General features: G+C 45.8%; 1 protein-coding gene across 3 annotated transcripts in view; it reads left to right on the top strand.

Annotated features, from left to right (window-relative positions):
• Window positions 1–12,790, top strand: part of prkag2 (protein kinase, AMP-activated, gamma 2 non-catalytic subunit) — a 149,668-nt gene that overhangs the window by 62,200 nt on the left and 74,678 nt on the right. Inside the window, exon 1 of one of the 3 annotated variants that reach the window (XM_012964334.3) lies at window positions 1,629–2,195. The exons of the other annotated variants lie outside the window; for them this stretch is intronic. Within the exon in view, the coding sequence (XP_012819788.1) occupies window positions 2,102–2,195 (94 nt within the window). The 5' untranslated portion in view covers window positions 1,629–2,101. Of the gene's footprint in view, window positions 1–1,628; window positions 2,196–12,790 lie in introns of those variants that run through there. 3 annotated transcript variants of the gene reach the window in all.

Here is a 12,790-nt window from a genome sequence, read left to right as displayed (position 1 = left end):
ATATAAATACCCCGCTGTGTAGCCCCGGGGGCAGCCATTCCTGCACTGGTACAGCTGGGGTGTTTGCTACAGAAACCCTACTATAGTTTATATAAATACCCCTCTGTGTAGCCCGGGGGCAGCCATTCCTGCACTGGTACAGCTGGGGTGTTTGCTACAGAAACCCTACTATAGTTTATATAAATACCCCTCTGTGTAGCCCCGGGGGCAGCCATTCCTGCACTGGTACAGCTGGGGTGTTTGCTACAGAAACCCTACTATAGTTTATATAAATACCCCACTGTGTAGCCCCGGGGGCAGCCATTCCTGCACTGGTACAGCTGGGGTGTTTGCTACAGAAACCCTACTATAGTTTATATAAATACCCCGCTGTGTAGCCCCGGGGGCAGCCATTCCTGCACTGGTACAGCTGGGGTGTTTGTTACAGAAACCCTACTATAGTTTATATAAATACCCCGCTGTGTAGCCCCGGGGGCAGCCATTCCTGCACTGGTACAGCTGGGGTGTTTGCTACAGAAACCCTACTATAGTTTATATAAATACCCCGCTGTGTAGCCCCGGGGGCAGCCATTCCTGCGCTGGTACAGCTGGGGTGTTTGCTACAGAAACCCTACTATAGTTTATATAAATACCCCGCTGTGTAGCCCCGGGGGCAGCCATTCCTGCACTGGTACAGCTGGGGTGTTTGCTACAGAAACCCTACTATAGTTTATATAAATACCCCGCTGTGTAGCCCCGGGGGCAGCCATTCCTGCACTGGTACAGCTGGGGTGTTTGCTACAGAAACCCTACTATAGTTTATATAAATATCCTGCTGTGTAGCCCTGGTGCAGCCATTCGTAAGCCAAAAGGAAGGGTTACATAGCAGATAATGGATAAGCTCTGTAGAATACAATGGTGTTTTACAGAGCTTTTATCTATTTCATCTATTATCTGCTATTTATCCTGTGCCATTTAACCTTATTTCACCTGCAGCTACACAGCAGCTTTGTTTATATAAACTATAATATTGTTTTCGAAGCAAACAGCTCAGTTTTATCACTGCCGGGCAACAGTACTTATTATATTTTAATTACTATAAAACTCTTTCATTTTTTGGTGTTACAGATCTTTTAGGTGATATTACTGGCATGTCCCCAAAGATTTCCCAAGCCACACCCACTCTCTTCCAAGCCCCACCCACTTCATGATCTGCAAATCACACCATAGCATCTCTTGGGGCCCCTGACTGGACAACCTTCTCTGACACCACCTTGCCTTTCTATACAAATAGTTCATAAATGAAGTGCGAATGTACCCCCACCCATGGGTGCTATCATTACATTACATGGAAAAAAAAAAACTTCTGTCCCATAGGGGGTTAATTTAAAGGGCACCGGATGCTGTGCTCCCAGGAGCCCCTCTTTCATAGAGAGCGCCTTTCTCTTCTTATCTGTCATGCTGTGGGCCATGTGTATCTATGAAGTCATGGGTGGCATTTGCCCTGCTGGCTCCGCAGGGGGGCCAGGAGCCCGAGTCAGAATAGCTGCGTGATGTCACGGTATAATGGGGAATGTGCTGCGGCCAATGGGTGCCAAGGATTGTCCGGACCCGGCTGGTTTCCTTTTACAGTCTCGTTAAAGGGACCTCATGCCGAAATGCACATGACAGCTCTGCGCCCCTGGCCTTTCCCACCAGGACTGTCATATAAAGGAGCCTTATCACCAGCCCTTCCCCTGAGCCGCAGCTTGACGGGGCCCCCAGCTCTCACCACTAAGGAGAAGTGAGCGGCAGCAGATCCCTGGGCGAGCTGACAATGCAGCCTCACAGCGAGCCTGGGCTGTACTAGTCCCTACCTTCTCAGAGGAATTCACTCACACCCGGCTCTTTAGGAAACATTTCCCCCCCCAGCTTTCAGGATCCCCCCCCCCAGGCTTTCAGGATCAACAGGCACTTTATTTGGCCAATCGGCCGCCGCAGCAGCAGCAGTGGGTCTGTTACCTGGCATCAGCCCTGACATTGGTATCATTCTTCTCCTTGGCCCCCCTCTCTCCCTCTCCGCTCGCCTTGGCTGGATATGACAGATCGCTGCTAAAGTTACGTTGCCCACTCGCTGCGCCTAATGAAGCGCTTTGGCAGCCTCAGAGGGAGCAAGAAACGAAAGGAGCAGGTCAGGAGCGCCGAGAGACGCCAGTCGGAGCCACATGGACTCTTAGGTATGGAGCCGGCACTCACCGTTATCATTTCCATCACTTATATAGCACCGACCTAAGCTGCAGCGCTGTCCAGCATAATGACAAAGCAATACAATTTCTGGCCCACAGAGCTCACTTATTACTTTAAAGCAGGGAACCCCTACCCTGTGCTGCCCAGCAGGCTGCTGAAGTGAGGGAACTGAGGATGATGGGAGTTGCAGTTCAGCAGCAACAGCTGGAGAAGCACAGGGGGATTATTATATTATTCTCCTTTATTTATAGAGCGCTGATATATTCCTTAGCTCCTTACACAGCTGCACACTCACATAGGTATTAAAAGGATATGCATCGGGTAAACATGGGTCCCTGTGCTGTTAAGGGTGGGCCCCCGTGATCCCCCTGATAATGTGCAGCTTCTCCCTACAACACAAAGTAGCAAAAAGAAGTAGCTCATAGTCCGTTTTCTGCTGTAAATTTCCCTATTTCTCTTCCCTATTAATATAACGCTGGCATCAGCCAATGCCAGCCTGATGCCAACCACAGAATGCTATGGATAATAAGCAGCTTCCCAACATACAGTCATTACTCATTATCTTTGGTTTTACAGTTATACTGTCCCTTGCTGGTTTTTTTTCATTGCTGGTTCTGACTGGTGAAACAATGTAGCAGAAGCCAGCTGATTGTCTGGAAGGGTTATGGCTTCTGCTGCATTGCTTTTTGGGAATAATGAAGCCTATCCCCAGCCAGCTGTGAGTTGCAGCTACTTATGTTGATGTGCGACAGTCGCAGGCAGCAGCTATGGATATCCGTGTGTGGCTTTGGTGCCGTCACGCAGGTTGGCTTATCACAGCTGCTTGTAGCGGCAGTCACTTTCCACTGACATGGTTTGGTGTGACTGGTACAGTGGCAGGGGGGGTGTGACTGCACCATTGTGCCCAGAGGAGCAGGGGCCACATTGGCACATTGATGTGGTCCTTTTCCAATGGGCCCATTATGATCCATTCATTGGCCTGGGGGCCAAACTATTGAATCTGATCCCAACTGGGCAAAGGTTTACTCACTTGGCTATCTCACTGTATATGTACAGCAGCTTTAGTTAGTTAGTTTGTTAATTAGTTAATATTCACTGATCTATCTGATTGGAGAGACTTGTTCCATTAAACTGATGCCATTGGGCAGATATGTGCCAGCTTTTTGCTTATGGTGAGTGCAGGGCTGGGGGGCATAACATAGTGGCACTCAGACTGCACCACTTTCATTCACCCGGGGGTGGGGGGGTCCAGGGAGGTGCAGTTGCTCTGCATCAGAATTTCCACCGTTTACATCTCCCTGGCTCGCTTCAGTTTTTCCCTCTGAGGTTGTGGCTCCCATCAGACATGTCAACAGCCGAATATTTCCTAAGAGTTACCTGGTTCTGGTTGCCCACAATACCTCCCAGTCAAATTAAAGTTAACCCTACCAATGAAAAAAGGTTTAAACCCTCCCAGATTGGCTCACATACAGGCCGCATTGGCCAGAGCTGGGGGTGTGATGGAGGCGTGGCTAGGGCATTATGGGGCGTGGTTGGGTGAGTGTGCCCAAAAATAGGTTAGATGTGAAAGACAACCCATTGCACATCTTTTGGCACAAATCAGGGGGTACTGTGGTCAGGGAGGGGTCCAGCAGACATGTGAAAATGTGATATGTGAGTAGTTAAGGGGATGGGACCTGCAGGAGAGTGGGTGGGGTTTGGACAGGTTGTGGGTGGGGTTATAGCATAATGAAATAAGTGGGTGTGGTCATGCATCAATCTCATGGTCATTTGTTTCTCATTGGGGCCACATTTTATTTGTTAACAGAACCCTCTGCCCAGGGGCCAAGGTGACCAATGAGTTATGATCTGGAGGCCCCTTGAAAATAGAGGCAAAGCGCAAGTGCTTCTGGGCTGGGCAGGTTGCTCTTGGGGTTGTAAATAAGCCCTCCCGTGTATTAAACCCATAGTAAATGGTGCTGTATCAGGTGGGCTGCAGCCTGTCAGGGAGGCTTACAGAACTCTGTGTGTGACATGTGGGTTTAAAAATAACTGCCCTCTACGCGGGATAATCTGGCACTGGCATATAAACACCGGATCGGGCCGTGCTGAGTACTGCTGTATTTATGTGCCGCACATCCAACCCTGTGACTCACTGGGACAGAACCAGTTCCGGGCCTACATCTGACATAAAGGTTTGCCCACGGCTGAGAGCAAGTATGGCAGCTCCAACTCATGTGAATGAACATTATGCCCATAAATAAGGCCACATTTGTGCAGAATAATGAATGACAATAAGTACATTTCATGAACATTATAATTTTAAATATATTCTCCTTTCAGAGCTGGATTCCCTCAGAGGTTCCCTGCAAAATTCTTAGTATTCAGAAATACCTATAGATCTATGGTATCTCTCTGTACAGGCTATAAGCAAACTTAGGGGGCTGTTCCTGCTGAATTGTGCTTAGTACAGGGGAATCCCTATGCTGCCATAGTTTTATGGTATCTCTCTGTACAGGCTATGAGCAAACTTAGGGGGCTGTTCCTGCTGAATTGTGCTTAGTACAGGGGAATCCCTATGTGCCATAGTTTTATGGTATCTCTCTGTACAGGCTATGAGCAAACTTAGGGGGCTGTTCCTGCTGAATTGTGCATATCTCTCTGTACAGGCTATGAGCAAACTAAGGGGGCTGTTCCTGCTGAATTGTGCTTAATACAGGGGAATCCCTATGCTGCCATAGTTTTATGGTATCTCTCTGTACAGGCTATGAGCAAATTTAGGGGGCTGTTCCTGCTGAATTGTGCTTAGAACAGGGGAATCCCTATGCTGCCATAGTTTTATGGTATCTCTCTGTACAGGCTATGAGCAAACTTAGGGGGCTGTTCCTGCTGAATTGTGCTTAGTACAGGGGAATCCCTATGTGCCATAGTTTTATGGTATCTCTCTGTACAGGCTATGAGCAAACTTAGGGGGCTGTTCCTGCTGAATTGTGCTTAGTACAGGGGAATCCATATGCTGCCATAGTTTTATGGTATCTCTCTGTACAGGCTATGAGCAAACGTAGGGGGCTGTTCCTGCTGAATTGTGCTTAGTACAGGGGGGTACCTAAGTGCAGTTCAGTGTGAGTGCACAACTCAGTTCTAATCCCAGTTCCTCTGCGGTTTGGCTCTGCTAGGATGCTTCTGATTTAATGAGAGAAAACCATGGATTCCTTTGGTTGGACTGGCTTAATGTTGGTTCCTAAATAATTAAAGATTCTCGAGTTCCACATTCCCATAATTACAGGTTCTCATGCAAACACATTCTTGGGTGAGGATTAAGATCAGTGTGATTGGGCACAGATACATTATACATACAGTCTGACTGGGAATGTGGGTAGTAGCCCGGTCACTAACTTGAAACTGATGGTTGTTATGGGTTACTAGACCTAATGCACCCATTGCATATGTTAGGGAAGGCTACTTAGCAGGATAGGCCAAGGGACAGGGTTGTGGCAATGCAAAGTTGCTGCAGTTCTAGTAACCCATAGCAACCACTCAACTTACCATTTAATGGTCTGCTGCTTAATAGGGAAGAGTTACTATGGGTTACTAGACTTGTGGCAGTGGAGTAACTGCAAAATCTTCCCCAATCCTGTACTAAAACATCTAATAGGGATGCACCGAATCACGGATTCCGTTTGGGACGAATCCAGCCTCTTTTGAAGAATTCGGTTTCAGCCGAACCAAATCCAAATCCTAATTAACATAGAAAATAACCTATAGAAGTCAAGTGTCTGTTCTCTTATAATAGATTGATAGATTGTAGATGTATCAGGCCTCCCAGATTCATATACCCAACTGGGGGGGAGTTCAGGGCATAGCTGGGTATAGCTGGGCATGGCCAAAAATCCTAGTGATCTGGATACAGGTTCTGCCCTAATTGCCTGGCACCGGTGTGGGAATAAAACTTAATCATATAGAGAATGGTGCCACCTCGCTGGGGCCCCGCACTGTGCGGCAGCATGAAGGGGCCCCGCTGGCTCTGTGGGGAGTCTCACTATCCCATCAGTAGTTTTACTACCATTCCACTGTCGCTTCTTACTCCCCTTATGCCTGGGAACAGTGGGAGCTTCCCTTTGTGCTACAAATGCCAGTAAAAATGCAGGATAATGGGTTTGCTGCTTGGCATCTGATTGGCCTGCTCAGCCATTGTAGCCAATATTTTAACTGCATTGTGCTGGGTTACCAGAGTACACACCAAAGTGACACACTCCTCACAGTAATGTCGTTGCTTAGGGTTATTTACTAGCATAGGGGCTAAAATTGGCTTTGGGGCTCAAACAGTGCCCAGAGCTGCACAAACACTACAAGTAACTTGGGGACCCAGAGGAACAACACTTTGCCCTCATAATATAAATCAGTGCTGCATACGGGGGGGGGAGGTAGGTGACCGCTAGAATGCCCCTTACTGGTGCATCATTCAGAATAAATGGGTGTAAGTGTGCCCTGTGTGTGTGCCATGGGTGACTGTTACTTAAAGGGGTGGTTCAGTCAGTCTTCATTATTTATTTGTTATAGTTTTTTAATTATTTGCCTTCTTCTTCTGCAGCTTTCAAATGGGGGTCACTGACCCCGGCAGCCAAAAACTATTGCTCTGTGAGACTCCATTTTTATTGTTATTGTTATGTTTTGTAACTTTCTTTTCTATTCAGTTCCTCTCCTGTTCATAAACCAGTCTCTCATCCAAACCACTCACTGGTTGCTAAGGTAACTTGGACCCTAGCAACCAAAGAGCTGTCGAAACTCCAAACTGCAGAGCTCCTGAACTGAAAATGAAATAACTAAAAAAAATTACAAGTAATAAAAAATGAAGACGAATTGCCAATTATCTCAGAATATTACTCTCTCTTTACTGAAAGGTGAACAACCCATTCAATAACCATAGCCGGGGCAGGATGCCTCCTCTTGCCTGGTTGCTGCCATGGGAAGAGGTACCCCAGACCTGTTAGGTATTAGTATCAGAGTGGCACTGCCATCCTGTGAACCAAAACTCCCAGCATTCCTTGAATGCCAAAAGGCTATGGATGGAAGGGCTGTCTTGGTTGGACAACATAACAGGGCCCTCTTTGGATTTTATTCTATATAAAGATATTTTCCCCTATTATGGGTAGTCCTATATGCTTGGCATAAGGCACACTATTTCCATTGCTGGCTGTGACTTACACAGCATGAATATTGGATATTTCAAACTTTGAAATGATGCCAGGGGCTAAAGGGTATACCCAGTGCCTGCCTGGGCACATACTGCACTCAACAGCACTCATTACTTCTGATGGGGGCCCCCTACTGTAGGGTCCAGTAATTACTAGTGACTCTACAGGTTGAACCTAAATATTTGTAATCTAGTAATCAGACTTAATGTACATTTAATCGTGTTTAAAGTGGCCTTGCTAGTAAGATATGGGTGCGCAGTGCTCACACGGAGTAGATAAGGTTTTACTTCCGACCATAGAGAATAATTGGAGTGTGTGAATCTGTTCAGTCTCTGACGGCTCAGATAATCCTATCTCCTGTCAGGCTGTCTCCCTGGGGCAGTTAATTTGCTATATTTGGTGCACTGTCCATGAAGCCTGAATAGGAACGGCCTGTATCCAGCTGACTGTATTGTGAAATTGGTGGTTACACCTGTGGCACTTGTGGCATTGGAACTAAGGAGAGCTCTCTGGTAGAACCTGCCATGGTCAAACCATCCTTCTCCATCTTCAGCCAGTTCCTGTTCAAATGCATGGGGAAAAGTGATCTGTCTATGGCAGAAAGTGGTGCTGAAGAGGAGATGTCACCAAACTATTCTCCATAGCCCGCTACCATTGGCAGCAACACCACTGCGTCCTATATTGCCTATATTGAATCCCAGTCCATACCTGGTCTGGGCACAGCCAGAAGGGTTGGTGTGTGCATTACTGTGCCACAGGAGCCCTCCTCTTATTTGTAGAAATGCCACAGAGGCATCAGTTTGCCAGCAGCAGAATATTCCAACCACAAGTGCTCAAACCCAGGGAGATGCGCCCGCAGGGCTGAACTTTGCAAAGGAGGAGATGAGATCCCTGCCACTTTATTTATAGATTAGATATCACCTCGGGCTCAGCAGGGAGCTGGCTATTTTCATTTTGCACTCATCTTAGCAGCTCTGGGCCAAGTGGGTACAGCTGCTCACTGACGATGAGGAATGCCGCGGGGGTCTTCATTTCACCCTTAAAGGAGTCTGAGTATTAAATGAAATTCTATAGGCAAGTAGTAGCATATACAGGTGGGGGTAGGAGTTTTCTAATGGCAGGCTTCCCAAGCTGAGAATTCGGACGGTGCGGCATTGGCCTATACAGTGCCAGCTTTTCCGTGTGATAAGTAACATCAATATAATTATGTATTCAGGAAGAATGTCTCCTTAGATGTCCCTAATTATCTAATCAGCTTTTGTGCTTGTGGAATACAGTTCTGTATCTGGGGACAGACACACGCTAGCCAAGTCGGACTGGGAAAGCAAGGTAATGAGCAGAGCTGATTAACAATGGAATAATCACATTTTAACTCTATGCTGCGGCAAATCCATTGACGTGATTAAGTGGAACATCAGTGGCGTAACTAGGTGTTACTAGGTCAATTGACTTCTTCTACTAAGATATATTGGAATAGCATTTGCCCATAGCAACCAATCAGATTATAAAACATTTCTGGTGAAACATTTCTGGTGAAACTTGCATTCGGTCCTGGGGCAAAACATACTTTGTGGCAAGGGGATGGGCACAATATATTTTTACAATATGGGTGTCTTCTGGGTGCCAAACCTTATCCGCTGCCCTAGGCTCCTCACCTCAGCCCACCCACAAATAGTCCTGTGAGTTTGCTGACGAGCCAGGAACACCACCCTCAGTGCCTTTATGGTAAACATTGGTCTATGGGGGGCAGACCGATATACACAGACGGGGTCTGACATGATATTTTAATCTGCAGATGTCAGAGATGGGCAGGATATTGCCAACGTGTCAAAAAGTTTGGGATTGGGGGAGGTTGATGTCACCAATGGGGAAGGGTTTAGCCTGGTTGGCCTGAGCCTTTTGACCCGTTACCCATGGATCCTGCAGGTTTTAGGCCAGTCTGCTCATTACTACTGTTCACATCATACCAGTTAATATGATCTGTTCCTCATTACTCTAATGGCCCCTTGGCTTATCGTATATAATGGTTCTAATAGTAGGAGCCAGTGAGATATTCTATTCTGGGCCAACTCTGTAAGTACCACGGCCTAAATGTGCTCTGTAGAATATTTAGAAGCCTGGCTCTTGAGTAACAAGGCACGATGCCCTTCTCATAAAGTTCCTCTGCTGAATTTCCGAGTTTTAGTGCCGTAGTTATAAACATCCTGCTCAGAGAACATAATAAAATAATAATGAGTCGGCGGCACTCCGTTTTCAGCACTTAGCATTTAAGGCGCGTAATGGAAATCGATGCAGAAATATTAGATTGCTCTTTTACTGCTGTGTTTTCAGAACCCCATAATAAGATTATTTTATTTTCTATCCTACACTTGTATCTGCACTTGTCCGTTTCCATCCTGCCGACTTCTTTTTCCTCATCAGTAGCCACGGGAGAAAGTCCATTATGGACGCGCGCTGTCATCGCACTTGGCTATTTTTAATGTCTTATAAGTTCCTCGAGTCTCTTATCTCATCCCTGCCATAATTCACTGGGGGAAGGAAGGACATGGCTGCCTTCAGACAAAGCACAGTCAGGAATAAAAAGTGAAATTGCCTCGGTCGGTAGCGGTTGTTATGATCCAAAACCTCTTCTACCACCTCCAGACAGAAGTTGTCCTAATGTGCATAATAATAATAATAATAAGGACAAGAACCCTGACCTCTTGCTGGAATGTAAATGAATGCTGGAAGGGCTGCTAGGTTACAGCTTCCGTGCTATATGACCTGCTCAGCTATGGTCTTGTTTGAGGCGGTCAACTTTCCTACGATGATTAATTACCATGGAAATGTCTCACACAAAGTCTGAGCCACAAGTGCAGTGCGCAAATAAGTGTAAGTCGAGACTTGTGAATTCATCTGGCATCAGCTTCCTGGTGCAACTTGGTAGTCACCGAAGAGCTGCAAAGAAGCCAGCCTGGCTTGATGATTCTAGGCTCTCAGCCCAGGCTATTGGCTGCTAGGATTTAGTTGAAAGTAGCCAATCCCTCTGGGAGATTTAGAACCTGCTTCAAGCCAAAACATTAGCCTGAACCAGTGATTGCCCCCTAGTGAGGCCTAGAGCAGTGGCATGGGTTCTCATTCTGAAGGCTCCTGAAGATCGTCTCACCTTGGTTTTCTTGACACAGTTAGCTGTAAGGATGTGATTGAAATTGATTTTTATTTGCTCTACTAAATATTTTTGGAACTACTTATAAATGGCTGACACAGCAGTTTCTCTATATGGGTAATCTTGGTTATGAGCTTAGGGGAACCATGAACAAAGGTTGGTCCTCCAAAGGGGGTTTTGAACCAAAAAAAAAAAAAGACAGAATTACCTTCATGATAAGCAGCAGTAGTTGGAGCCTACTTATTACAATCAGAGGCTAGTGAATCCCCCATTATTCCTAGAGTAAAGATTGTGGTATTTTTACTCTGAGCCATGATTCACAAAGAGCAGACTTCAGGAGCATCCCTCAGAAATTGGAGGTGTACCCTAGAGTGGAATCATCTTGGCAGCTTTCTTTGCATTTTGTGGACTTTGACCATCATCCTGGGCGGTAGGCCATGTGTCTCCTTTTCAACAAAATTAGAAAAATTATTTTTATAATGATCTATGTTTTTCATTTTGATGATTCAGAGGTAGAACAGGATATAGTAAGGACATTGCAATATATAACCTCATGAGGGGAACGTTGTGCTTTATGTCTCCTCTGTGCCTTGCAGATCCAGCCTTAAGGTGGTCTTACACATTGTGATCTGCTTGTTTGGTGACCCTAAGGTTGGTGATATCGGGCTATTTCGATTGTTTGGTCCTAGGGACCGAAGACTGCATCAATGAGCCAATATCGTCCCTGATCCAGTGGAAAATTTGACCTTCCTAATCGAAATATGGCTAATTTCAGGCTCAATGTCTGTCATGTAGGCCTGCTAAGGGTGCCCATACACAGGCAGATAAGCTGAAGGCCTGTGTATCGCCACCCACCTTAAGGCTTAGCAGTCATAGCAATCTGCCGTGCCAGTTGCACAGTGCAAGTGTAGGACACAAAATGACATTCTTAAGATAAATCCCCTGCCTGGTAACATTGGAGTGCTCTTACCTTGAGTGCCAAGGATGTCTCCCAGACATTCATTGAAAAGATAAATCACTGCTGTGCACAGGAGCAGGTTATCTAAGGAGACCGAGGTGATCAATGACATAACTGCACACATTTATATGTTTATTTTAGCCCTTTTTAATAGGAATGCCCATATATGTATATGGAGGGGGAAGGGATTTAAAGGTGAAAAAAAAACAAGAAACATCCAGTAAAGTCGTCAGTAAACAAAATTAATTTTGGCTTCTGCTGTGTGAGGGTTAGGGGTCCTCGTGGACAGAGCTGAAGGTGCAGATGGGAAATGAGAGTGGGGTGTCATGACTAGTGGTTGAAAATTGTCTTTCTGTCTGATCTACCCCACTTGCTGAAGCTCTAGGGCACCTGGACCCCATCTTCTACTTGGTCTTGGATGATTAAATATGTGGCCTAAAATGCTGGTAAGGATGTTGATTTATTTTTCTCTGTATGAGATTATCTACCACATTTACGTTGATATGGCCTGGGGTGTTACTAGGTACCCAAGGAACACAGATACAGTGACCCCCTCATCTCGCAAGTTACCTTCTACAGGAGAATTTCCATGGGCTCTCGTCTACTCTGCTGTTATTTTTTTTTCTGCTTTTGCTCCTCACTTTTCTCATATGGGATGTAACCACTAATGCCATATCTCCTTCCAACTTTTATTTGCCTCTTCATTTCTCCCCACTTCTTCCTTCTCTGATTACGTTTTCTCCCCAATCTCTTCCCCTCCTCTTGTACCCTTTCCATCCCATGCCTCATTGTTTCATTATTTACCATTCTCTCACATCCTCTGCTCTCTCTGGCCTTTACCTGTCTCTTCTGGCATCAAGGATGTCAATGTAGGTGATATGGAATCTCTTACACCATACATATGAATAAACTATGCCGAAAAAAGGAAGACTGTGTCATACCTACCATGATATTTCTTGGAAGAACTCCATGTCAGTTTCCACTAGAATGACCCTCCTCAAATCTTTAAAATACCAACCCCACCCTCCTACCGGTATCTTTGTATCAAGCTTCTTAACTACCTGAATAGGACCGTAATGACATGGAGTTCATCCAGAAAAGGAAGAACATGGAAAATATGACACAATCTTCCCTTTTCCCTTGACAAACTCCATGTCAGTACTCACCATGATGTAGCAAGCTACTCTTTCCCCAACTTAATAAGTGAACATAACAAGACTCCAGGTGGAAACTCAAATTATGAGGTAATGTGCTTGGGAACAAAAATGTTTCCCCAAGGTTAAAAAGAAAATTTTGCTTTCACTGGGA

The sequence above is a fragment of the Xenopus tropicalis genome, chromosome 6 (assembly GCF_000004195.4).
Source record: "Xenopus tropicalis strain Nigerian chromosome 6, UCB_Xtro_10.0, whole genome shotgun sequence".
Lineage (NCBI taxonomy): Eukaryota > Metazoa > Chordata > Amphibia > Anura > Pipidae > Xenopus > Xenopus tropicalis.
This window is presented reverse-complemented; position numbering and strand designations above follow the sequence as displayed.